This window comes from Haliotis rubra, unplaced genomic scaffold, assembly GCF_003918875.1.
Source record: "Haliotis rubra isolate DU_JTF1 unplaced genomic scaffold, ASM391887v1 Scf264, whole genome shotgun sequence".
Lineage (NCBI taxonomy): Eukaryota > Metazoa > Mollusca > Gastropoda > Lepetellida > Haliotidae > Haliotis > Haliotis rubra.
Window position 1 is genome coordinate 251,178 of NW_025766714.1, and position 25,883 is coordinate 277,060.

Sequence of the window (25,883 nt, forward strand, 5' to 3'; positions counted from 1 at the left end):
GTGTTTACAAATATGTAATATCTAAAATTGCGTTCTTCCGTTTCAATCGCGCATTTTCTACTTTACCAAGGGAGATTACTCTAAAATAAGGTGTTCGTGATCAAGATGAACGCAATCAAGTGCATATTTTTTAGTGAATTCCACCCAACTGCTGGTCCAAAAATAACATATCAGGCAAGGCATTGTCACTTTGTATCCGAGATGATAACATGCAATATAGATAATGATAATCGTGTAATATGTACCCCATTCACTTGTCACGTTCTCCCGGCGTTCGTCAGCTGTTCGAAACAGCTGATCAAAAAGATTCCAATGATAATCCAGCTATGAGACATAAACATAATCGCATCTGGGAAAGAGTTCCTTCCGTTCCCCCATATTCTTTCTTTCGCAGATTAACACAGGTTACGCTAAGTGGTTCGACCCTATATACTATAATTAATTTGGGGGATTTTAGTTATTTTAATCTTTGTGAGTTCTCTAGTAGGAGAATAGGAAACCCGCGAGAATAGGAGACGTGAGTATACTAGCAATTGTTGTTAGATTTTGTGAATAATGTTAGTATATATTGATTTATAAATATTATTTGGGATGGGGGAACGGGAGGAACTCTTACCCGAGCTGGACCAGACAATTCTTTGATTGACATTATACCACTGATTATAGTCCAGCATATAACTAGACGACTTTGCACTATACCAAGGTGTGCCTTGGCTGGAATACGAGTTTATTCATATGAACTACACTGATTATTATGTGCATACTATTAACAAAGTGACTGAATCCGCCCATCATATTCATTTTGGCAGCCCATGTTTGTCCAAGAAACGATTTAACTGTATGATCGGGTTGTCTGGCTTGCTGACTTTGTTAACACATGTCATTGTATCCAAATTGTGTAGATCGATGTTCATACTGTTGATCACTGGATTGTATGGTTCATTATTTATAGACCAGTCACCACCGCCATATCGCTGAAATATTGCTGAGTGTGGCATTAAACAAAACCAAAAAACAAGCAAATGATTTTGGCGTATCTTTCACCAATCGTATAGTAGGCTGGGGACCAGTATTCTTACCAATGTGATGTATACTTTTAAACAAGTCCATGGTTTCCATTTTTATAGGTCCTGAACCAGGACTCGTTCTAGTCTTTGTCTGACCCACCTGTGACCGCCTCCGTGGTGTAGTGGTTAGAGCGGAAGGTCGCGGGTTCGATCCCCGACCGCGTCATACCAAAAGACGTTAAAATATGGTACTTGTTGGTCCCTGCCTGGCGTTCGGCATTAATGGGTACAACAAGGACTGGTCGGCATGGAGTCAGTATAATGTGTCTGAGTGGGGTATTCATGCTTCACTGCGGCATGGTATCTCAGTGGGCTAGCACTATAAACCAGCTTCAGTCTGGGCTAGTACAAGCAGCCGCACATACACATACACACGCATGCACGTCGTCATATGAGCGAAATATTCTCAGGCACGACGTTAAACCCCATATCACCTCACCTCACCTGACCCACCTGTGAAGGTCCGGGTTAGAATTGGGTCTTCAGCAACCCGAGCTTGTCATAAGTGGCAACTAACGGGATCGGTTGGTCAGGCTCGCGTAGATCAATGCACATGCTGTTGATCACTGGATTGTCTGGTCCAGATTTTATTATTAACAGATGCTGCCATATATAGCTGAAATATTGCTGAGTTTGGCGTTAAATAACAAACCAGCCACCCAGCCTAGCCTTATGCAAAACAGCTAATAAAGATTTCATTAAGAAGATATTGTACCTGTTTCAAAATTCCATGTAGACTTTGACCCAAATACACTGTAAGTCAAAAGTTACTAGTATATATATATGGGTTGCTGAAGACCTATTCTACCCCGGATCTTCACGGGTCGAATATCCCCCAAGATGATGTCAAACTAATAAATATTTACATAAACATGATGATACAAAGATTCCTTGATTAAACTCTTAACAAATATTTCTTGCTATTTCAGGTGCCAGAAGACTTTATGAGCAAAGAGGTTTTTGATTCTGTACACATTTACATCATCACCAAACCGGAACTTCAGAACAGACTCATTACTGTGTTTGTATAGTCTTGTATTTTGACAATCATCAGCATCACGTTATCATGATCAAATAAGCGATGTTCCCCACACAATTTTTCTTTTGGAACTATATGATATGTAGGTATTCCACAAAAACAGGTTGCCAAATATGTATTGTAAATAGTATTGACTAATTGAAGACTATCTTTCTTTTTTCTGTGCCAAATATACTACCCATCAAAAGTTTAGACTCACTAGTGTAAATGTAGACACTTACTTCAGTCAACTGTTCTAAACTAGATTTTGAAAAATATTCCATGCTGTTTAAAGGTACTGTTTACACATGAACTGATGTATTGTGAAACAAATTTGTAACATTGAAAACATTATTGTCATGAGTTCAATAAATAATGTCACTCAGTGAAAATTGGTGAATTCGTAACCAAACTTTACACCAAAACGCAATGTTCACATGCATGATATTTGCACATGCTTTTCAGCAATTTGATGCATGATCCTCGTGCAATTCATCTGCATAAGGTTTGCAGTTGGTTCCCCCAAGTTAGTGGAGAAATTCATCTTCAATGTAACCATATGTGTATACATAACACATAGCGAGTGCTTTAAGTGAGTCTAAACTTCTGATGGGTAGTATATATGCACCATTGCAGGCAAGGAAATAGATTTGTGGGCAAGGAAAGTAAACTTGGTGAAAGAGTATTTGTTCAGCCACGTTCTTGGCTACTATAGGAACAAGCACATTGTATCAGAAGTTCTTTGGTGAAAAAATGGGTGGTCTTTGATTTCTTTCAAAATATGCCTGTGGTCTCTTTTGTGCCAAAAGAGTGATTTACCTATGTAAAGATGGACATCTGTTCTGTTCTTGTTGACAGAAATGCTTGGAATCTGAAGATAGTTGGCTGCCCGGTATGCATTGATGATCCCAAGTACAAGAGGAATGCATTGATGTTTAACCTGTGTTTTGTGTTCGACAAAGATACTCGGACATGCAACTATGGATCAGTTGTTAAGAAATTAGCAGCTTACTTCACCCAACTTGAGGTAATCTCTCATACTTTCTATCAAGGGGTTATGCAGGATTTATAGTAACTTTTATTTGACTGTCGACTAGCTTTTGATTTGTTCAGTATGAAATAAAAATATTTTTTTGCAGTAAGGATAATTTTGGTTAGATTATGTTATGATGTATGTGATGTCTTCCTAATAGTTTCTATGTTGGGAACCATCTGTTCTGTAACCACAAAGACATAGGATTCAGTCGCAGGTTTATTCTTATCATGGTGGAGCAATCAGTCATGATGTCAACAGCTAAGTCATAGCACAGGCTTGCTGTACTATTGACTGTAGCACTAATCTCAATGACAATACACTACACTATATAATATAGAGGTGCCTTAGATGAAATCTAGGCTTGTCTAAGTATTGTAGACTTACGTTTGATTTTTGGAAATATTTGTTTTGGGGTCTTTAGAAGACAGGCTTAGTGGGAAGACATGTTGTACACTACAACCCAGATTTTGGTTCATCTTCAGCTTGAAAGTGGCTTCCTGTTTGATGAGGAGAAGAGACAGCAGATACCGAAGATTATAACGAACATCCTGACGGACCTCAATAAATATGGAAACTGTGCTATCCCCATCAGTTAGTATACTTGCAGTACCTACTTATTGTGTTACTTATAACACGGCACTCGTGAAAATCCGGGTTAGAATTTGGTCTTGACCCGTGAAGATCTGGTTAGAATTGATCTTCAGTAACCCATGCTTGTCGTAAGAGGCATCTAACGGGATCGGGTGGTCAGGCTCACTGACTTGGTTCACACATGTCATTGTATCCCAATTGCTTAGATCGATGCTCATGCTGTTGATCACTGGATTGTCTGGTGCAGACTTGATTATTTATTATTTAAACTTAAACTCACTCACTAGATTTGGTCTTCAGCAACCCATGCTTGTCGTAAGAGGCAACTTACAGTATCAGGTGGTCAGACTAACTGTCTTGGTTCATGCATGTCAATATATCCCAGCAGGGTAGATTGATGCTCATGATGTCGATCCCTTGATGTGTGGTCCAAGCTTGATTATTTACAGGCTAAGGTCACATAGACTGAATATTGCTGAGTGTGGCATTAAACAGTAAACTGACAAGCCACAACAGACATTTTATTGTCCACATAAAATTGAAAGCAACGGAAATAAGATTCTTAATTTAATGGATTGGTTGGTTTGTTTATTAATGCTGCACTCAGCAATATTCCAGCTGACAATCCAGTGATCAACAGCATGAGTTTTGATCTACGCAACGGGGATATTATGACGTGTCAACTAGTCAGCGAGCCTGACCACTCGATCCCGTTAGTCACTTTTTACGACAGTCATGGGTTACTAATTTAATGGAAGGTGTCCTAGCCAACAAACACTTTACTGAACACACCACAACTGCACAGGCAGTGTAGAATGTCTTGTGCAATAATAATACATTGACTTGCAATGGACCACTTCTAATTTGGTAAATATTGATGAATCAAGATTACAGATTCTCATGAATGAATGGCCAAGAATAGTACAAGTTAAAAAATATATAAAATTCTGCAATTTTACAAATCAAGTGAAATCTTGGATTCCTGTGCAGTACAAATTTAATTTGTTGACACCCAAAACTTTATGATAATGACAAGACCCTCTTGACCGTGATTTCTTGTTTCCAACACTGATGATGGATTTTGTTTGTCAGGAGAGTCATGTACTATATACCTGAAGGTGGCGCCAGCTATATCTGACCCTCCACTAGTGCAGGACTATGATGTGCCAATACTGTTCAGAGACAAGGAGAGTGTGATGGCTTTGCCCTTGGATCTCACTACACAACAGGTGAGAATGTCTGTGAATGGTGATCTCACTACACACGTGAGTCTGTCTGTGAATGGTGATCTCACTACACAGGTGAAAATGTCTGTGAATGATGATCTCACTACACAACAGGTGAGTCTGTCTGTGAATGGTGATCTCACTACACACGTGAGTCTGTCTGTGAATGGTGATCTCACTACACAACAGGTGAGAATGTCTGTGAATGGTGATCTCACTACACAACAGGTGAGTCTGTCTGTGAATGGTGATCTCACTACACAGGTGAGTCTGTCTGTGAATGATGATCTCACTACACAACAGGTGAGTCTGTCTGTGAATGATGATCTCACTACACAACAGGTGAGTCTGTCTGTGAATGGTGATCTCACTACACAGGTGAGTCTGTCTGTGAATGATGATCTCACTACACAACAGGTGAGTCTGTCTGTGAATGATGATCTCACTACACAACAGGTGAGAATGTCTGTGAATGGTGATCTCACTACATAACAGTTGAGACCGTCAGTGACCGTGACTGACAGTTTGTCCATCGTGTCCATTGGAGTTATCTCCCTTGAACCAAAATGTTACTATTTCCCTTGATCCATATTCCAGTTAGTTAATGTTGGTACACTGTATCAATACAAAAGATATGTTTTGGTATTTACAGATTCTGCACTATGTTGATGGCTACTCCCATGTTGCCAAGATCGCTGCGGAGGCTGATGTGGAGATCAACTTGGTCAAAGCCTGCCTCCAGAATCTGATGTAAGCAGTTCGAGCTAAACTGTGGGGGATAAGTTTACAGTGAACCAGAAAACCTAAACTGGAAAGTTTGTTCACCAGTAAACAATATTGCTGGAGTAAAGATTTCTTCACAATTGTTTGCCCATCACACTTGAGTTTTGCATGATGTGTAGAATCTTTCCTTTATCCTCAAATATATATACTCTTGATAAAGGTTTGAAATCCTCAGAGTTTAAACTTAAATTGACTTGTGTTTGATATATTTGATGACAAAGACATGAAGGCGAGATGCTCTATGACTTGTATATTTCCAAAGAAGTAATCATTCCGATGTGGTGGTTTCTGGAATAAGAGGCTTCTACTGTACACTATCAGTTTGCATGTTGTTATCTAATATTTAGAATATTTTTTTCAGACATTACACTGTGATTAAACTGATATCCATTTTCCAGGTGAGTTTCCAGAACATTTTCATCATATTTATGTTAAATGTCAGTAAATGAAAAGATGAACTGGATACAGTTAGAACAGAGGCATAAGTATTGTAATGTAATGCCTTAAGATGTTTTTAAAATCTTTATTGAAGTGAAGAGATTTATGTCCAATACACTCACTTATCTAATTTGTCATTTTTCACTGGCAGTAAGTTGCCTAGTGGTTGTAGGTGACACAATACTGAGTTACCTCCCTTATGTGTTTCAGAATCCTATGATAATGAATTTGATTCCCAGGTTGCACCATAGTTATAAACACCTGCATCACTTTGGGCTTTGCTTCCACAATAATCTGACATCTTAGAGTAAGTTGTTCGAGGCAGTGTTACCTGTAAATCCAACACTTATTCACTCACTTTTCATTTCTTGTTGCAGTATTCAAATGTATACACAGTAACGCCAGAAATCAACTCACTATTTGAAAACACAGCTCTACAGATGGAATGTGTCCAATTTGTAGCAAGAAAAGGTAAAACCAGTGTATTTAAGGAAAAAGGGTTGTCTAAAAGTTAACAAGTTTTCAAATTCTTCGGTTGCTACCCTGTGTGGTTTCTTGGTCAAACATCATTAGAGCTTACTAAAATAGAAATTTTGCTGGTTAGGCTGTGTGACTGAATGTTTCTCATTGTGGCTTAATTGTCTGGATGGCGTTTCATGATTCGAGTGGGTTAGTTTATGGTCCTGCAGAGCTCCAGATAAGATTTAGCTCATGTGGGTACTGTACCCACTGTATTTTTTTGGTGTGGGTATTATGAATGTTGAGTGGGTATTTCATTTTCGGTTACCGACTGCTTTCAAATATGTGCGTATTTCAGTCATTTTATTCACTTAAGTGTATATCACTGAGTACGTTTACTAAGCAGGTATGTTCTGCCTTATGTCATACCTAATCAAAACCAACTTTAATATAATGGAAATGATTTCATAAAAAATCACTCATCTTGTACTGACAGTACAACACTTGTCCTATACTAACAGTACAACTTGATAGCAATCGATGTCTTTTTCATTACGAAAGCGATTTTTATAAATATATTCCGTACGCATTTGTTTTAAACTTTTTGCGTATCTAACATTTTAAATGCGTAATTGGTACGCAACAATTATTTTTTGAATGCGTAATTGGAAATTTTCTATGCGTATCTTACCCGGATACACAGCTTATCTGGGCCTCTGGTCCAGTCTTGATTTACCAGACATCAAGATGTGGCCTGTAGCTGTGATATTGCAGAATGTGGTGTAAAACAATATTCAGTCACTCGTTGATGGTCACAGCTAGTACCAAGTGGGACTGGAGTGAACATTGAAGTGACTTTCTTTCATCGGGCGTGGGGGTAGCCTTGTGGTTCAAGTATTTACTCGTCATGCCTGGCCCGTCTAAGTCAACGTAGGCTCAGTATTATTCGTTATGTACACTGCTATACTGAGTCTAACAAAACCTAGTAGAAGGTCGCGTCAGCTGACCATTGAGCGACCTATGACCGTCCAATCAAACACGATACGTCCGAATGGATTTAACCAATCAGACAACGACTACTTGTTAGGGTTAGGCGGGACTTACAAAACGGTTTTGGATTTTCTCTTCCCTGGTTGCTGACACTGATATATCAACAAACGAAAATCCACATAAAACACAGATATTTGACCTGCAGTATATACGCTTATGGGTTTCTAATGACATGGTTACTATTTTCTTATATTTTCGCAAGATGACATCCTTGAACATTGACAAAAACGCTATTTTCAGCAACTGTTTACTACACGATCGTGCGGAAAATAGCATCGGAATCGTTCCGAGTTTTTTAGGTAAAGGTTCAAACGGTATGTGTGAATGTTAACGTTCGCGATTTGGTAAGCTGTGTTCTGATTGGTCAGTCCAAAAGGTTAGCTGACGCGACCTTCTACTAGGTTTTGTTAGACTCAGTATAGCAGTGTAACGAATAATACTGAGCCTAAGTTTACTTAGACTGCACGCCTGGCTCAATTCCCCACATGGGTACAATGTGTGAAGCCCATTCCTGGTGTCCCCCACAGTAATATTGCTGGAATATTGCTGAAAGCGGCATAAAAATAAACTTACACACCCACTCACTTGAGTTACAGGGTATAATAGCCATGTATTTTGGAGTTTGTGGTGGTATTTTTGTAAAGCTGAAAGAACATCTGTACTGTGTTCATCTGAACATATCTGTCAACTTGTCAGGTCACACACTGCCGGCGTTCCGCGATGTGTTCATGCTGTACTGTTCGTTCAGCCCAGGGACCACAGTCAAGGACATCTGTAACAGGATCGGCCCACACGCCCTCAAGGTGGACGAGAGGTACTCCGCACACATACACTTATGATGGGATGAGTTCACATACAGCTGTGACTTTCTGTCTTCAGTATCAATGAATCATATGGGGCGGTGGGGTAGCCTAGTGGTTAAAGCATTCGCTCATCACACCGAGGACCCGGGTTCAATTCCCCACATGGGTACAATGTGTGAAGCGGCCAGGGATTTACAGGATGCGAATAAGATCATACTTTTAGGGATCATTTCTATGGTATGTATCGCCATGACTTCAGGTAAAACTGACAGTCTACCAAACCACGAGGATCCTATACACATAAAAATTAGCAATGGACGCAACAAAATATATTAGTGCGTCCATAAGGACTCAGAAAAAGTCTAAATATGTTTTGTAAAAATTCCAATCAAGTAACAATAAGTTATCACTGAGTTTGCTACTAGCTGGGTTATGGTATTATTTGCAATTTGATTACTGTAACAATGTGATGATCATGATACACAATACAATAACTATATTAACAATAATATTTAAGTGTCTGGGACCCCCATTTTGTTGTCCAGGACCCATGAAACTTAAGAGTATGAGTCCCTGGGACCCTCAAATACAGGACTCCATGTAAATCCCTGGAAGCCCATTTCTGGTGTCCCCTTGCTGTGATATCACTCACTCACAAAGCTCACATACCATGATACATAACTGAAATATGATTAAAACAACACCAAACCAAACTCACTCACTCGCTCTGAGACTAGATACACAAAACCCAGGAGAGGTCTCTCATGTGTTCACCTTATCTATCTGGTTGACTCTTCCAGGAAACTAGTTCAGTTCGGGCTGATGAACGGTCTGATTCGCCACCTTCACAAGTACCCAGTCAAACTGCCCAACGAACCTGGCCAGTCGTCACGACTACACCACTTCTATCAGTATTTTAATGGGGTTCATCATTCAGACGAAATCTGCTGTCGGCATGGTATGTGCATATTTTCTTATCCAGATCTAGGAAACTAGTAGGGCTGCGCAATATAACCGGTTTACCGGTATTTACCGGTTCAGACATGAAAACGATACATATTGCGTATACGCTGATCGAAAACCGGTATTTTGACATGCATTCGGAAAACTTTGTAACACTCGGAAATCTTCGGATATTTCCGTTTTTTGAAGTGTTCTTTTCCCTGTTTCATTAGTGCCAAATGTTACTTACATTTTTATTTTGTCATGATTAAAAGTTTTTATAAAAGGTTAATCAATCATAGTGATTTTGTTGTGTTTTTGCTTTATAATCAAGCATTAACTCGATTATAAGTAGTTTTTGTTAAAAAAATAATCCTTGCAACATATTGCAATACATATCGCAATATATGCTTCCGCATCGCAATATATCGCAATATGAAAATCCTCTGCAATACCCACCCCTAGAAACTAGCATCCAGTTTTCATGACAAAATGAATACAGTGTGTCTTAAGATATTTTATGTGTTTCCCTATCCATCAATGAAGATCAATATGTGCATATTTCCGTGGAAACAGTTCCTGATTATGATAAGCAAGAAGTGCTGTTCCATAATGAGTTTTTTATATGCAGTAATGTAACATCTATTTCAAAGCAGTAATAAAGGTCAGACATACCAAAAGTCGATCTTCCAAAAGCTATCACTGGACACAGATTTGTCACAAAGTAAACACAAATATACCTAATTTAGTTAAGTCTTACCACAAGCACTTGGTAATGGAACCTACATTGTGTCTGGATTGTCTCATCCTGACTCAGTTATTTACAGACTGCCGTTATATAGCTGGAAAATTGCTGAGCAGCATTAAAAAAACACAGAACGACACATCAATGGTGTGATGTACAATGATATTCACACAGGGATACGATTACGGATACATTAAAATAGGTATGCATCACTGTTGTCAATATTAACTTTGGAATGGTTACCATGGTTACAGGTATCAGTCAGCAGGAGCTGGATGAGCGGATAGAGAGTGACCCCAGCGTGGTGGCGTGTTGGAAATGACCAGCTTGACCTGTGACTGAGGACAGAGATCAGAATAACATGGACCTACAAGCAGCCATGTCAAGTGTGACAGACATTTGTAACAACCTCAATATCAGGGCATTCCAAGTGGACTGTTTGTTACTGACATCATGTGTTTTGATTCACACGTGTAAAAAGGTTGATGGCATCGGAAAGTGCTCAAGACATTTTTAAGTATTAATGGCTGGTGCTACACAACATGGCAGTGTAGCCGTGTTTCTGAAGCTGTGACTTGTGAATATATTCAAAGGCTGTGATGACATTTTCTGCATGAGGCTGATGTCAGTGACCCAAGTCAGAAACGAAACAATCCGTTCAGTGAAACTGATTTTGTAAAATTGGTGAAAATGGTTTGAAAATGTTTTGAGAAGTTGTACTGTGGTATGATGTCAAGATAGAAAGTAGTGCTATTTAGCACAGTGCTACAGTATGGCAGGGATACAGAAATGAATAAAGTGCTACATTTTTTCAAAAGCTATGGGTCAGTGTACATGTTAAATCCATTCTCAGCTCCAAGGGGAGTATAAAACCCAAGTTGCCTTATGAGGCTCTAGACGCCATTACTCATCTGTCAGGGATGGGGTAGTTGGGGTAGCCTTGTGATTAAAGCAGTCACTCATCACGCCAAAGACCCGGGTTCGATTCCTGAACATGTGTAACTCATTTAGGGTGTCCCATGACATCGTATTGCAACAAATATTTCTAAAACTAAACTCACTCACTCATCCTACTGGGTACCCATTCATTGCCAGGTGAACAGAGGCATATTTCAAAGAAAGTCTCACTCTTAAGAGAAATGCATGTAACGTGCTTACTCAGTTAATGAGTAATGTAACAAGTTTCTTTTATTCAACATTCAATCTTCACAAGAACAAAACATGTTCAGCAGACTATATCTTGCACTCGGATTATCTCATGTCACAGTCACAGGCAGCTTCTTGATGGAGCGTATGTCTCACATTATTTGTTCTTTCAAGGAATCCTCTCTCTCTTCTCACAGTCTCACACTTTCACAATTGCTTTGCCAGTGTTAGCTCCACGGAAGAGTCCCACAAAAGCTTCAGCCATATTCTCGAAGCCTTCGGTGATTGTTTCACGATACTTTATCTTGCCCTGAAAACAAAACCAAAAATCACACGGAGAATGTTACATTCCCTAGACAGACTCTTAAAGCAAGCATTCATTTCATGACGAACAAAACACTCTTACAGTTGAGCATGAGCTGTAACTTGGCTTCCTGCCAGTGTTGGAAGTGATGGAACCTCATCAGGACAAACCTGGTTATTTGTTAATTACCTGTTTTATCCAATCAATGACCTGTATCTTGGCTTCCGGCCAGTGTTGGAAGTAATGGCGACACATGAACCCCTTCATAGTGAGTTGCTTGACCAGCATCTGCCCATACACCAGGGGACCTGCAGCAACAGTGTACAGCAACAGTGAACAGCAACAGTGAACAGCAACAGTGTACAGCAACAGTGTACAGCAACAGTGAACAGCAACAGTGTACAGCAACAGTGAACAGCAACAGTGTACAGCAACAGTGAACAGCAACAGTGAACAGCAACAGTGAACAGCAACAGTGAACAGCAACAGTGTACAGCAACAGTGTACAGCAACAGTGAACAGCAACAGTGAACAGCAACAGTGAACAGCAACAGTGTACAGCAACAGTGTACAGCAACAGTGAACAGCAACAGTGAACAGTAACAGGAACAGCAACAGTGTACAGCAACAGTGAACAGCAACAGAGAACAGCAACAGTGAACAGCAACAGTGAACAGCAACAGTGAACAGCAACAGTGAACAGCAACAGTGAACAGCAACAGTGAACAGCAACAGTGAACAGCAACAGAGAACAGCAACAGTGAACAGCAACAGAACAGCAACAGTGAACAGCAACAGTGTACAGCAACAGTGAACAGCAACAGTGAACAGCAACAGTGAACAGCAACAGTGTACAGCAACAGTGAACAGCAACAGTGTACAGCAACAGTGAACAGCAACAGTGTACAGCAACAGTGAACAGCAACAGTGTACAGCAACAGTGAACAGCAACAGAGAACAGCAACAGTGTACAGCAACAGTGAACAGCAACAGAGAACAGCAACAGTGAACAGCAACAGCTACACCACAGCACATCCAGAATGAAATTTGTGTCAGGTACTGTAATGGTCAACTGCATGAGCATCTACCTCGGCTGTTGGGGCACACCGACACTCTCCCTACCCAGTGTTCCTTAGTACGTCTGCCAGGCAGCCGCCATATTATTCATCACAACTTACACAGTCCATTCAACAGCAACAGAGAACAGCAACAGTGTACAGCAACAGTGAACAGCAACAGTGAACAGCAACAGTGTACAGCAACAGTGAACAGCAACAGTGTACAGCAACAGTGAACAGCAACAGAGAACAGCAACAGTGAACAGCAACAGAGAACAGCAACAGTGAACAGCAACAGTGAACAGCAACAGTGTACAGCAACAGTGAACAGCAACAGTGAACAGCAACAGTGTACAGCAACAGTGAACAGCAACAGCTACACCACAGCACATCCAGAATGAAATTTGTGTCGGGTAGTGTAATGGTCAACTGCATGAACATCTACCTCGGCTGTTGGGGCACACCGACACTCTCCCTACCCAGTGTTCCTTAGTACGTCTGCCAGGCAGCCGCCATATTATTCATCACAACTTACACAGTCCATTCAAGATATTATGCTTTTTATCTGTTTCAATTTTGACGCGTCTTAACATCTAGATAAACTTTTGACATAGAATGATTACTTTCATCAAGAATATCTGCTAAAACATGAAAAGAAGTATTTCAACTTGCGTAGTCATCTGTTGTTTACGTTGGTTGAGCAGCTCCACTTGCTCTCATCAAAGCCATTCAGGGCATTTACAGATTGTTAAGATGATTATAGAAATGCTATGATGAGTATCACTATACATCTATATACACCATAATGGTATCATTCAGTTTTTATCCGTGGGTTATACCACTGATTTTGTGTGCCTGACTCTGAAAGTGTGGTTTCAAATCCTGGATTGGACTCAGAAAATTGTAATCTCTAGCCAATAAAAAACCATGAGCAAGGCTCACTAAAACCACGACAGTGACTCCCAATTTCAGCTGAACAAAATTGAATAATGATTATTCTTGACAAAAATACAAGATATGTACCTTTCCTATAAACAAATAAGCCATTACTCAAATCTGAAAACGATCCATTTAATGATTTTAAAGTTATTGGTTGAACAAATTTGATGCGGGAGTTTTAGAGGTGTAATTTGTGATAAGTCGCGACTAGTTCAAAATATTTAAAAATACAACTTTGCACTGCACCTCTCCTATAGATATGGAGGGTGATCCCAAAATTAGGAAACAATACATTCAAAGTTATTGGCTGAACAAAAGTTCCCTAGTATTTTTATAAAGTTCAAATTGCCGCCTCTCTTCAAAAGTAACAATGTTGGAACCCAGCTTTGCACTACACTTTCCCTTTGGACAGAGAAACTGTTTTTCAGTTTTGAAAACAATCCCACCAATTCTTTTCATGTTACTGGCTGAAATTATTAAATCGCTCTAATTCTTACAAAAGTAAAACATTATTTGCAATTTGCATGGCACCTCTCAACTCACCTGTCTGCTGTTTGCCGTCGTACCTGTACTGGTCAATCTGACCACACACTGCAATACGACCTCCCTGTTTCATGTTGAACAACACAGTGCTGGAAAACTCACCCCCAACCTGCAACAATCACATCTGACATTAACCTCTCTCCCCAAGTCTAACAGTTACCCCATTTTTTGCATGAAGTCATCATTTTAGAAGTGTTTACCACAAACAAATACCCACCAAAATTTGCAACACAAATGTTTTACCTGCCAACATACAAACATAATACTAAAGTGTCTGTCATCAAATTTCAGTTTAATAGTATAATTGGCTGGTTACAAAACCTTAATCGGTACAACCAAACATGCATCATGTAAACAAACAAATTTCGAGTAATTCTGTGGCATTTGATTGGCTAACAAAACAACCATTTTGGTATTTATGTTTCCATAAACAAAGTTCTCTCTATTGGCTATTTTTCTTAGTGAGAAACCATTCTTCAAGTTGTAATTCTATTCCTGCTTAGGGTATCTTCTTATCAATATCTGTTCATGTGCCACCCCAAGCATGTAAAAAAGTCAAATAACCTCACACCAGGGATATAGCCAATTTACAAGACAACAAGAATGGCGCCTGTTTCAGGATCCACTGCTGTAGAGTTTATTGTGTGATGTGTCATGCCTGTATATATTGACATGGTGTTACGGTTAATAAATTGCCGTGACAAAAGGTTGAAGAATCCCCTTTGAACCAGCAAAATATAACACAGACAAGTCTAAAATATTCAATAATATATTGAGCAAACAATGAGCAAGCTGCAATGAATCACAATACAGATTTCTAATACAATGCAATTGAGTCACAAATCTAAAGTAATGGGTCACATATCAGATAATCTAAATGGAGCTTGTTTACAAATTAGAGCAGTCAGGCACGAAGTGTCAGGGTCAGACAATGGAGATGTGGCGAAGGGCGAAAGCAAACAACGATGGGCAACTCCAGTGATATCGAAAGTCCCGTGTTATTCCATGTGTCAGTCCTTGCGTGTCACACCACACAACAGCCAGCCTATATATATACTGACACAGATTCTCAAACCTTCCAGCAAAGCATGGCTGTATCATTAACCAATTAGATCTTTCTCGAAACGTGTTGAACATACGACATGACGATGTCAACACATAAACATCCGGTCAAGGGAGGTAACTCCAGAGTAGGGCTCTCACGAATACTCGGGTACTCGGGGCCGAGTCGGGTAAAGCAGGACTCGAGGACTCGCAGGGGAGATACCTCTAAACATCTCATGCAATCAAGATATGGATGATCGTGAGAAAAAATCCAATGTCTGGACGCATTTTTATCTTGATTTAGTGGCCAAAATACGAAATGCCGTCTTTGTGGCGTTTCCCTTAGTTACGCGAGCATTTGTCCTGTAAGCACCCACAATAAGCACTGTAGACAGAAAACCAGCCCAACAAGCAACGCTGTGGCAGTTTGGTAAGTTTGATAGCAAAAGTCGCAAGCCTGTTGACAGGAAATGGTATGAAGGTATTACATAAAAGCAATGCTTATCTTGGCGTTAAGGATAAGCGACCATTAAGTCTTGTTAAAGGGGAGGGTTTCAGGGCTTTCTGTGAACCATTGAACCAAAATTACCAGGTCCCATGTACTGCGCGACAATTCACAACTACCTCATAAAAGTCGTATGAAGTTTGCCAGGAGAACAAAATATCAGTACCCAAAACAGTACCTGCCGTTGCCCTAACTACGGACGCGTGGATAAGCGTAGCCACGCACGGCTGTTTCACTGTCCCTGCCCACTATACCTATGTTTGAACAACTTGTTTTCTACATAGATATTCAATCGTTCTTATCCAGCGTATTTCAGTGTTACATATTCAACAATCAACACATACATACACATTCAAAATAACATTCACACTTGGAGACCTATATCTTTAATAGTGAAACTTTTAATCACAATGAATACCATTGACGTGATCTCCGTTCAGCAGTTTTCGGAAGAAGAAATACAGCGTAGTGTTACTCAATAAATGGTTAGTCTTTAGTTTGAAACCAAACCGTTTTCACTATAAGAAGTCTCAAATAAACATCAATCCTGTTTAACATATTCTTTAAGTTCCATAGTCGATCCATCTTTACAAGATACTAGTATCTTATGCAGCACCAATCAATGAATGCTTTAACTATGTATCTTCCAGCTTTGGAACGTGTTTTGCCGCATTTTAACCGTGATTAAGGTTAATTGATTATGTGACTTATCGTCCAGGTGAATGTTTAAAAGTTGCTAATATGTCATAACTGCAACGACATATTAATATTAGATAATCTTGAAAGCGCAGTCAAACTTAAAACCAAAAGAAGAGAGAAGTAGATTGATTGATTTCTTTTCCCAGACACATCCAATCATATTACAGCATTTACAGGCGTAATAAGGTATCACGTCTAACATCCATACTTACTAAATTATTCAATTTGTCCCTTAGCCAATTTTTCCCAGTCCATGGAAAGAAGCATCGGTAATACCTATTCACAAGAAAGATAGCGTACATGACTGTTCTAACTACCGCCCTGTCGCACTCACATCTTGTTTATCGAAAGTCTTTGAGAAAAGTGTATTTAAATATGTATTCAATTTCCTAAGAGATAACGACTTAACGACAAATTTACAATCAGGATTCATGCCAGGAGACTCCACAACAAATCAATTAACCTTTTTGTACAACTTTATAGCCAAAGCTCTTGACGAAGGAAAAGAGGTTAGAGCAGTCTTCTGCGACATAAGTAAAGCCTTTGATAAGGTCTGGCATAGAGGAATTATTTATAAACTGAAAACGTATGGTATCCAAGGCGAACTATTACAATGGTTTGAAAGTTATTTAGAAAATAGAGTACAACGGGTCGCAATTAACGGCTCTAAATCTGACAAGAAAACTGTACTAGCTGGAGTACCTCAGGGCTCTGTCTTTGGACCACTTCTTTTTGTTATATACATTAACGATATTGTATGTGATGTTGACAGTAACATTCGTCTCTTTGCGGATGACACTTCATTATATGTTATCATAGACGATCCATCAGTTGCTGCTACCTGTCTTAACAAAGATCTAGATAGAATTTCACAATGGGCCCGTAAGTGGCAGGTTACATTTCATCCCAATAAAACCGAAACTACTCAGTTCTCACGTAAAACGAAACCGTCTCTAAAACCGAACCTATTCATGGACGGAACAATCATAAAAGAATTCAAAAGTCATAAACATTTAGGATTAACACTCCAAAGCGATTGTACGTGGAATGATCACACTAATGATATTGTGCGTAAAGTTAAGCCCCTATGATCAGTTGTCTGAGGAGTTTTAAATACCGATTATCACGCAAAAGCGTTGGATATTATGTATAAATCCTATATCTTGCCAATATTTGACTATTGTTCACATATTTGGGATAACTGTACTTCTGAGCAATCGTACATTAGAAAATTTACATCTTGATGCTCTGAGAACTATATGTGGTGCCGTTAAGCACAAGTCATAACAAACTCTATAATGAAACCAAATCTCAGTCCATGCAAGATAGAAGGAATTGCCAGAAGTTAACTTTTTTCTATAAGATGTACAACAACCAATTGCCAAAATATCTTTGTGACCTGATCCCAAACTCCGTCTCGGGAACTACAAACTACAGCTTGAGGAATAACTCTGAAATACAAAGAATTTACAGTCGCACTGCCTCTTATGCTAAATCCTTTTTACCTGCCACAATAAATTTATGGAATGCCCTACCAAATTCCAAAGCGTCATGTAATCTCACAGAATTTAAAAACCTAATTACAAAAACTGGAAATAAGATTTACCTTGACCTTAATTATGGCACTCGTTTTTGCCAAATCGTTCACTGCCGCCTCAGGCTCGGATGTAGCGACCTAAACGCCGATAAGTATAACAGACATTTAATAGACAGCCCTTGTTGTTCTTGTGGACATCAGAGTGAAAACGCCCTACACTATTTCCTCACTTGCCGTAACTATACTCGGATAAGACTTAATATGTATTTTTACACTACCGGTTATAACCTGGATACCATTCTTAAGGGAAACAAAGAACTTACTCCCTGTGTAAACCAGAAAATAGTTGAATCCGTCCACGATTATATAACCAAGACACAACGCTTTAAATTTTCTCAGGAAAATAATTAAATTTACTCAACAACCTTCTCATGATTGATTTATAGTTCTACAATGGCTTGTGAGACACACACAACTGTAACTCTCTAACTTATGACTACTTAGAGAATAGTTGTATTTCATGTAATCTGTATATATTTATACATTCTAAAAATATTATATTTATGCAATGGTCAGTATTGATGACGTCAAATCCTCCATTTTCATGTTGTATTATATGTTGCATGGGAGCGGTGTTAATATAAGCAGTAATGCTTGTTCACCAATCCCAATTCATCTTCATGAATAGAAATATGTTTAAATAAATAAGGTATCACCGGCCCAGCTCATGAATATTAATCACATAATTGATCGCGTAGAACTGGTCACAGTGACACTTACGTTGCCTTCACATTCTGTTTGCAAATAAAAAGGTAATAGATACTTCCTTTGACATTGAATATCAATTGCTTTATTCAGGAACGTTTGGATTCACATATACATGTTGCATTATTCGTAGATTGGAAGTTGGAACAGCTACGTGTATGCTTGAATGTTGGCTTCAGATAAGCATCCAAATTGTCGGGTACTCGGGTCCGAGTCGAGTCTGACACCTCGAGTACTCGAGTCCCAAATTTTGGACTCGTGAGAGCCCTACTCCGGAGCCCTATCATAAAGGCGTGCCGCTAAAATACTGTTGCCACTGAACATATATGACTCGAAATGTGACCCACAACCAACACTCAAAACTTTAAACATTGTGACTCATAATTATTATCACCTAACCAATGTTATTACAAATTACAAAAAACACACTCTCATAACACATGGAAAGGAATAGTTACACAACTTAAAAAGGATACACTGGGCAGTGTTTGCCCTTATCCCTGAAAAGTTGCAGGCCCTAAGGACCCAGAACCATAAAAAGTTGTTGGTCCTGATCAGAATATGCAGGCCCGATATTTTAGGTACAGTATATATAAGTAATTCCCAGCTAACAAAAAATGTGACAACTAACAAACTGAGTTAAAGAGTTTTAACTCTTTACTGGGAATGAAAAAACTGTCGGACATAAGGACCTGCAGAAAACAAAAGTGTGGGTCCGAGTGGTTTTCAGTCGGCTTAAGGCCTATGGAACAACGTTAATTTTGAACGCTGACACTGGGTTATTGTGGAGATGGTGGTCATATAACTGGGTTTTGGGACGTTTATCATGTGTATCTGTACACAGTGCTTTAGCTTCCAAACTTTGACTGAACTGACAGTACTGGGTAAGAGAGGAAAGACAGATTGAAGTCAGTGCTCCAATACACCAGAGTTATCTCCCTTGGCTTTGTGTAGCATTAGGGAATGTAAACGTTTCATGTGTCCCTGAACAAGACTAATGGCCTTGACCACGAACCTGATAATCATTAATCATCACAGTCAATCTGCGGTAAATTATATGACATCAAAGCCTGATGCTGCAGACGCTCCCCTACTCACGTTGTCGAAGTAGCAGTCCACGCCTTCAGGAGCCGCATCCTTGATGCTGTCCTCCAGTTTGGTTTCCTTGTAGTTGAACACTGCATCAAACCCGAGTTCACTTTTCAGCCAATCACATTTCTCCTTGGTTCCAGCATAGCCAATCACTTTGCAGCCCTACAATTCAGATGGTGCTATTTTACTTGAAAAGTTGTGACTTGCCTATGTTGAAGTGTGAGAGTTACGATCATCTTAACACTGTAAGAAATGATGTGTTACATGCTTATCAACTACCCTAAAGCCATGTGATCGTGGTGCCATGATCACAGTAGCCAATGAAATGAAGAAGCTGAAGCAGGGTGCTGATGTCAATGAACTCCACGAATCCCTCAGGATTTCTACCACACGTTGCCACAATTGCTTTAACCATGTTAACATTAAAGTGGTTCAAACTTGTCCTCTGCACAAGAACGGTACCTTTATCTTTGCCATCTGCCCGACAACGCTGCCAACAGCACCTGCAGCAGCGTTCACAAGGACAGTCTCTCCCTGCACTGGCTTCAAGATTTCCTCCACCCCAAAGTAGGCCGTCATGCTAGGAACACATCAGGCAGTGAGTGAGTGTGACTCATAATATAGAAATATATACAATATAAATATAAAATATATATTTCATATTGTCAGGTATCATCATAAGGGTCTGCATGTATCAAATATCTCAAGGAGGCAACACAATGCTGCTCATTGTAATGCACAAGAATTTACTTCACATTGAATGATAAAGAAGTAACAGATTTTAAATCACTCTGTTGTCCATATAAGTTGAACAACACTATGATTGTTGACTTCTATCTTGTTGCAGATAACCCACTATCAAGTGCAAACAAAACTCTGCCCAATATCGGCCTTTGGGCAGGTCCAGATAAACAAGTGACAAATATCTGCCTTTGAGCAGATGGAGATAACCCCTGCCCAATATTAGCCTTTGAGCAAGTCCAGATAAGCCACTACCACACATCAGACTTTGAGCAGGTCCAGATACCCCCTGCCCAATATCGGCCTTTGAGCAGGTCCAGATAAACAAGTGACAAATATCAGCCTTTGAGCAGTTTCAGATAAACCCCTGCCCAATATTGGCCTTTGAGCAAGTCCAGATAAGCCACTACTACACATCAGACTTTGAGCAGGTCAGATAAACCCCTGCCCAATTTCGGCCTTTGAGCAAGTCCAGATAAACCACTACTACACATCAGACTTTGAGCAGGTCCAGATAAACCACTACTACACATCAGACTTTGAGCAAGTCCAGATAAGCCACTACCACACATCAGACTTTGAGCAAGTCCAGATAACCTACTACCACACATCAGACTTTGAGCAAGTCCAGATAACCTACTACCACTCATCAGACTTTGAGCAGGTCCAGATAAACCACTACTACACATCAGACTTTGAGCAAGTCCAGATAAGCCACTACCACTCATCAGACTTTGAGCAGGTCCAGATAAACCACTACTACACATCAGACTTTGAGCAAGTCCAGATAAACCACTACCACACATCAGACTTTGAGCAAGTCCAGATAAGCCACTACCACACATCAGACTTTGAGCAAGTCCAGATAAGCCACTACCACACATCAGACTTTGAGCAAGTCCAGATAAGCCACTACCACACATCAGACTTTGAGCAGGTCCAGATAAACCACTACTACACATCAGACTTTGAGCAAGTCCAGATAAGCCACTACCACTCATCAGACTTTGAGCAGGTCCAGATAAACCACTACTACACATCAGACTTTGAGCAAGTCCAGATAACCTACTACCACTCATCAGACTTTGAGCAAGTCCAGATAAACCACTACCACACATCAGACTTTGAGCAAGTCCAGATAAGCCACTACCACACATCAGACTTTGAGTAGTTCTACATTAATCCTAGGCACATCAACCCTTCAATAAATGGCATCGTCACACAGATATTACCCTGGCATGCCAACAGTTCCAAGAGCAAGGGATGCTGGGAGTTCTCCAAGGGGAGGTAACTGTTCCAGGATGGATGTATCGGACACAACGATGGTGTGTGGCCAGCGCCAGCCAAGTCTGGCCAGAACCATCGTCCCTACTGGGAAACTGTCACTCTTACTGGCGGTCACTCTAGAAAAAAACATCACAAGTATCAGTACACCAGATTATTATTAATTAAAGCAGAAGACAAGCAAGTTGTCACAAGTTTTATACATGAAATTCTAAGTTTAAAACTTAAAAACAGTAAAATAGATCAGCATAAAAGACACGTGCATTTCCAATCATGTACTATAAAGAAAACTGACACAGGTTGTGAAACAATGGCTTGGGCTGATATGACAGGTAAATAATTGTTGCACTTGGGTAGGAAGTGTTGAATTTAATATTTTATGCCACAGATAACAAAATACAAGGGATTGACCGGTAAATAATTGTTGCACTTTGGTAGGAAATTTTGATTCATGAAGAATTTTGAACTCAGTACCCTTTGCTGGCAAATTGAGAAGAAATTTTTTGTTGGTTCAAACTTTATATTCCTTTCAAGGTTCATTTTTTCCTAAGTTCTGAGGGATTTGGGGTTTTAAATAGTCTCTTCTTTTCACTAGTCCTGTTATCAATGATACCCAAGTTTCCTTAACCATCCATCACATCACAATGAACAGGTCAGGCTGACTTGGTTGATACATTTCGTTGTATCCTAATTGCGTAGATGGATGCTCATGATGTTGATCACTGGATTGTCTGGTCCAGACTGGATTATTCACAGACCACTGACATATAACTAGAATATTGCTGAGTGCTGAGTTATAATACAAATATGTCAGTTCCACAGATCAGTGTTCATAGGCGGATCCAGGAATTTTCAAGGGGGAGGGCTCAAACCCCCTGAACCCCCCTTGGATCAACCAGTGGTGTCCACCTACCTTGCCACTTGCTCACACTGCATCACGTCTCCCACAGCCACCTTGAACAGCCTAGAACACATAGTGCAGTCTTGGTCAAGCTTCCAAGGAAATGAGAAGTTTGATGTGATCAAAGAGACTTGGTGAGTGAGTGAGTTTAGTTTTACGCCACACTCAGCAATATTCCAGCTATATGGCAGCGGTCTGTAATTAATCGAGTCTGGACCAGACAATCCAGTGATCAACAGCATGAGCATCGATCTGCGTAATTGGGAACCGATGACATGTGTCAACAAGGTCAGCGAGCCTGACCACACGATCCCATTAGTAGCCTCTTACGACAAGCATAGTCGCCTTTTATGGCAAGCATGGGTTGCTGAAAACCTATTCTAGCCCGGGTCTTCACGGGTCCAAAGAGACTTGGTATAAGATAACCTCATCCACACGCTACAGAGCTACAGATACCTTTTTGGGTCATTGAGTTATGTATTCGCTTGTGTTCATTTCAACTGGGTATCCTAATTTTTCTTTGAGTAACCAAATAAATTGTACCCATCTCACTCAAACTCAATTGGGTATTTTGCCATTTTCCATTAATATTAAAATATAGGAAAGTTTAAATGTTGGTTTACGTGTTTGTTGTATATATTTGATCTGTAATATGAGAAACGATAAATAAAGACTGCAACTTGCCAAGTCCATGTGCTGAAATAGAACCTCTCAATATACCCCAGTTATTTCATCTATCCACCAGTACGCAAGCTAAGATTTGACATTTTTGTGTGTAATCTTGTAAGATCAAATTTATTGAGTATTTATAAAAATTCAAGCGTACTTGTATGCTATAGACTTAATAGGAATTGAGTTTTCACATAAATATTTGCGTAATTTATCTTATCTTATCTGTACTATATTTGGCAGGAGGGTGATTTAATTTATGGCTTAGATCATTCTTCAAAATATTTCTCATTGAAACAGTAATATTTAGTGTTTTGAGTGTAAAACTGGTACTGAGGTCTAGCTTTTGTGGCAGAGCAGTTACTGAAGTCAACAGATTGTGACATCATTGAAAACAATGACATCACATTTGTCTGCAATGCATTGTGATGCAATTCCCTGTAGCGATATCTCTTGATTTCACACATGTTCATTGTTACAATATCTCTCTTGATTTCACACCAGCAATATCTCCTGTGAAGGCCAGGTTTAGACGACAAAAAACATGTCTGGAAGCTGTGCATGCTCTTAACATTTGGATGTCAAAGAGGACTGCTATTTTTCTAATGAAATACTTTTCATTAATCCTAACCTTGCTTGAGGCCTGATATCAAAAGTGCCAAAGATCATTTGGTGTATGACAATGGACAATAGAAGTCAAGGATCATTTGAAAACCAGACATAACATTCACATGTGAACACTTAAATAGAATTGGAGAATATAATTGTAGTGGTGTGTGAGGATATAGCTACCTCATGTAGGGATCCACGGATAGGAAGACTGCCTCACACAGGACCTCTGTAACACAGACGGGTAAGGATATTAGAGACATTACGTCAATGTTTTAGTTACGTTTGTGTACGTTTTAATATCATAAGATGTGTCACTATCTATCTCGATGTCCTTATAACTAATGTGTCATTATCTCGATGTCCTTATAACTAATGTGTCACTATCTCAATGTCCTGATGAGTCAATCATGACTAAAGTGTCACTATCTATCTCGATGTTATGATAACTAATGTGTCACTACCTTGATGTCATGATAATTAATGTGTCACTACCTTGATGTCATGATAACTAATGTGTCATGATAACTACCTATCTTGATGTCATGATAACTAATGTGTCACTACCTTGATGTCATGATGATAACTACCTTGATGTCATGATGTCAACCTTGATGTCATGATAACTAATGTGTCACTACCTTGATGTCATGATAACTAATGTGTCACTATCTTGATGTCATGATAACTAATGTGTCACTATCTTGATGTCATGATAACTAATGTGTCACTATCTTGATGTCATGATAACTAATGTGTCACTATCTCGATGTCATGATAACTAATGTGTCACTATCTCAATGTCATGATAACTAATGTGTCACTATCTCGATGTCCTGATAACTAATGTGTCACTATCTCAATGTCATGATAACTAATGTGTCACTATCTCAATGTCATGATAACTAATGTGTCACTATCTCGATGTCCTGATAACTAGTGTGTCACTATCTCGATGTCATGACAAATATTGTGTCACTATATCTCAATGTCATGATAAGTAATGTGTCACTATCCTGTACTCATAACTTGTGTGTCACTGTGTTGATGTCATGACTTGTATCACCATATCGAACACTGAACCCGTCAATGTCAGGACAATTTCGATCCGTGTCACTCTGTCAATGGCAAGAAAACGTGTGTGTCACTATGTCAATGTCATGACAACTCCTGTGTCACTCTGTCAATGTGTTTCACTATCTGTTAAAGTCAGGCTGACATGTGAGTAACTGTGTCAAGTCACACCGACTTGATGCGGTGGGGTAGCCTTGTGCGTTCGTCATGATAACTTGTCTGTCACTTGAGCTGACAGCATGATAACTGTTGTATCTTGATGGTATAAATGTGTGTCATGAAGGTATGCTTGTCAGGTACGCAGACACAGACCGGTACGTGATGGTCTGGGGGAGATTTGGGTCAACCTATATGCTTGCCACAAGAGGCAACTATATAAATGCATGGATGGGTGGTCAGGCACAGTGATTTGTTTGATTGTCATTCTATCCAGCATATTGACTAACCAGTATGTCACGTCACGTCACATCAACCATCAGTTCACATCAACACATCAGATCACATTACAAATTATCACCATATATTAGACATCTTATATATATCAGGTCATATTATATCACAAGCAGGTCAACACACACACACGCTCACAAACAGAGGAAACGGTCAATACCTCCATCTTGTAATGTGTCAGGAATGGTTTCCGTCACAAGTTGCAGGTTTGATGTTTGCGGCTGATCTTCAAATTCGTGGGCATAAACCCATTTTCTTGCTTGCACCATTTTCACAGTTTGCAATATTTAGGCCTGTTGACAGATCCAAAACACGTGGTGCACGGTGTTGACCAGTTGTGGGCCGACAATTTCGAAGCCACGCCT

General features: G+C 39.6%; 2 protein-coding genes and 1 pseudogene across 2 annotated transcripts; 2 read left to right on the forward strand and 1 right to left on the reverse strand.

Moving 5' to 3' along the window:
- Nucleotides 1–84: 84 nt before the first annotated feature.
- On the forward strand, nt 85–10,975 carry LOC124280284 (GATOR complex protein NPRL2-like). Its single transcript, XM_046716180.1, has 11 exons — nt 85–174; nt 1,997–2,088; nt 2,944–3,112; nt 3,604–3,712; nt 4,805–4,941; nt 5,591–5,688; nt 6,083–6,119; nt 6,537–6,630; nt 8,365–8,482; nt 9,272–9,429; nt 10,413–10,975. The coding sequence occupies exons 1-11, from the start codon at nt 106–108 to the stop codon at nt 10,478–10,480; spliced, it is 1,149 nt and encodes a 382-aa protein (XP_046572136.1). The 5' UTR covers nt 85–105; the 3' UTR covers nt 10,481–10,975.
- On the forward strand, nt 8,679–8,789 carry LOC124280303 (annotated as a pseudogene).
- A 313-nt stretch (nt 10,976–11,288) lies between the features above and the next one.
- Nucleotides 11,289–25,883, reverse strand: LOC124280286 (prostaglandin reductase 1-like). The gene is made up of 9 exons (XM_046716181.1): nt 25,679–25,883; nt 24,178–24,223; nt 22,729–22,779; nt 21,764–21,934; nt 20,253–20,370; nt 19,797–19,952; nt 14,149–14,257; nt 11,798–11,916; nt 11,289–11,614 (listed from the first exon to the last, which is right to left on the reverse strand). The coding sequence occupies exons 1-9, from the start codon at nt 25,785–25,787 to the stop codon at nt 11,504–11,506; spliced, it is 990 nt and encodes a 329-aa protein (XP_046572137.1). The 5' UTR covers nt 25,788–25,883; the 3' UTR covers nt 11,289–11,503.

Coding starts and splice junctions, on each gene's coding strand:
- LOC124280284 (XM_046716180.1), top strand. CDS start 106: ATGAACGCAATCAAGTGCATATTTTTTAGTGAATTCCACCCAACTGCT. Junction 3,113..3,603: donor CTTACTTCACCCAACTTGAG/GTAATCTCTCAT, acceptor GTTCATCTTCAG/CTTGAAAGTGGCTTCCTGTT. Junction 9,430..10,412: donor CGAAATCTGCTGTCGGCATG/GTATGTGCATAT, acceptor CCATGGTTACAG/GTATCAGTCAGCAGGAGCTG.
- LOC124280286 (XM_046716181.1), bottom strand. CDS start 25,787: ATGGTGCAAGCAAGAAAATGGGTTTATGCCCACGAATTTGAAGATCAG. Junction 24,224..25,678: donor TGACACATTACAAGATGGAG/GTATTGACCGTT, acceptor TCTGTGTTACAG/AGGTCCTGTGTGAGGCAGTC. Junction 19,953..20,252: donor GGCAGATGGCAAAGATAAAG/GTACCGTTCTTG, acceptor TCTGAATTGTAG/GGCTGCAAAGTGATTGGCTA.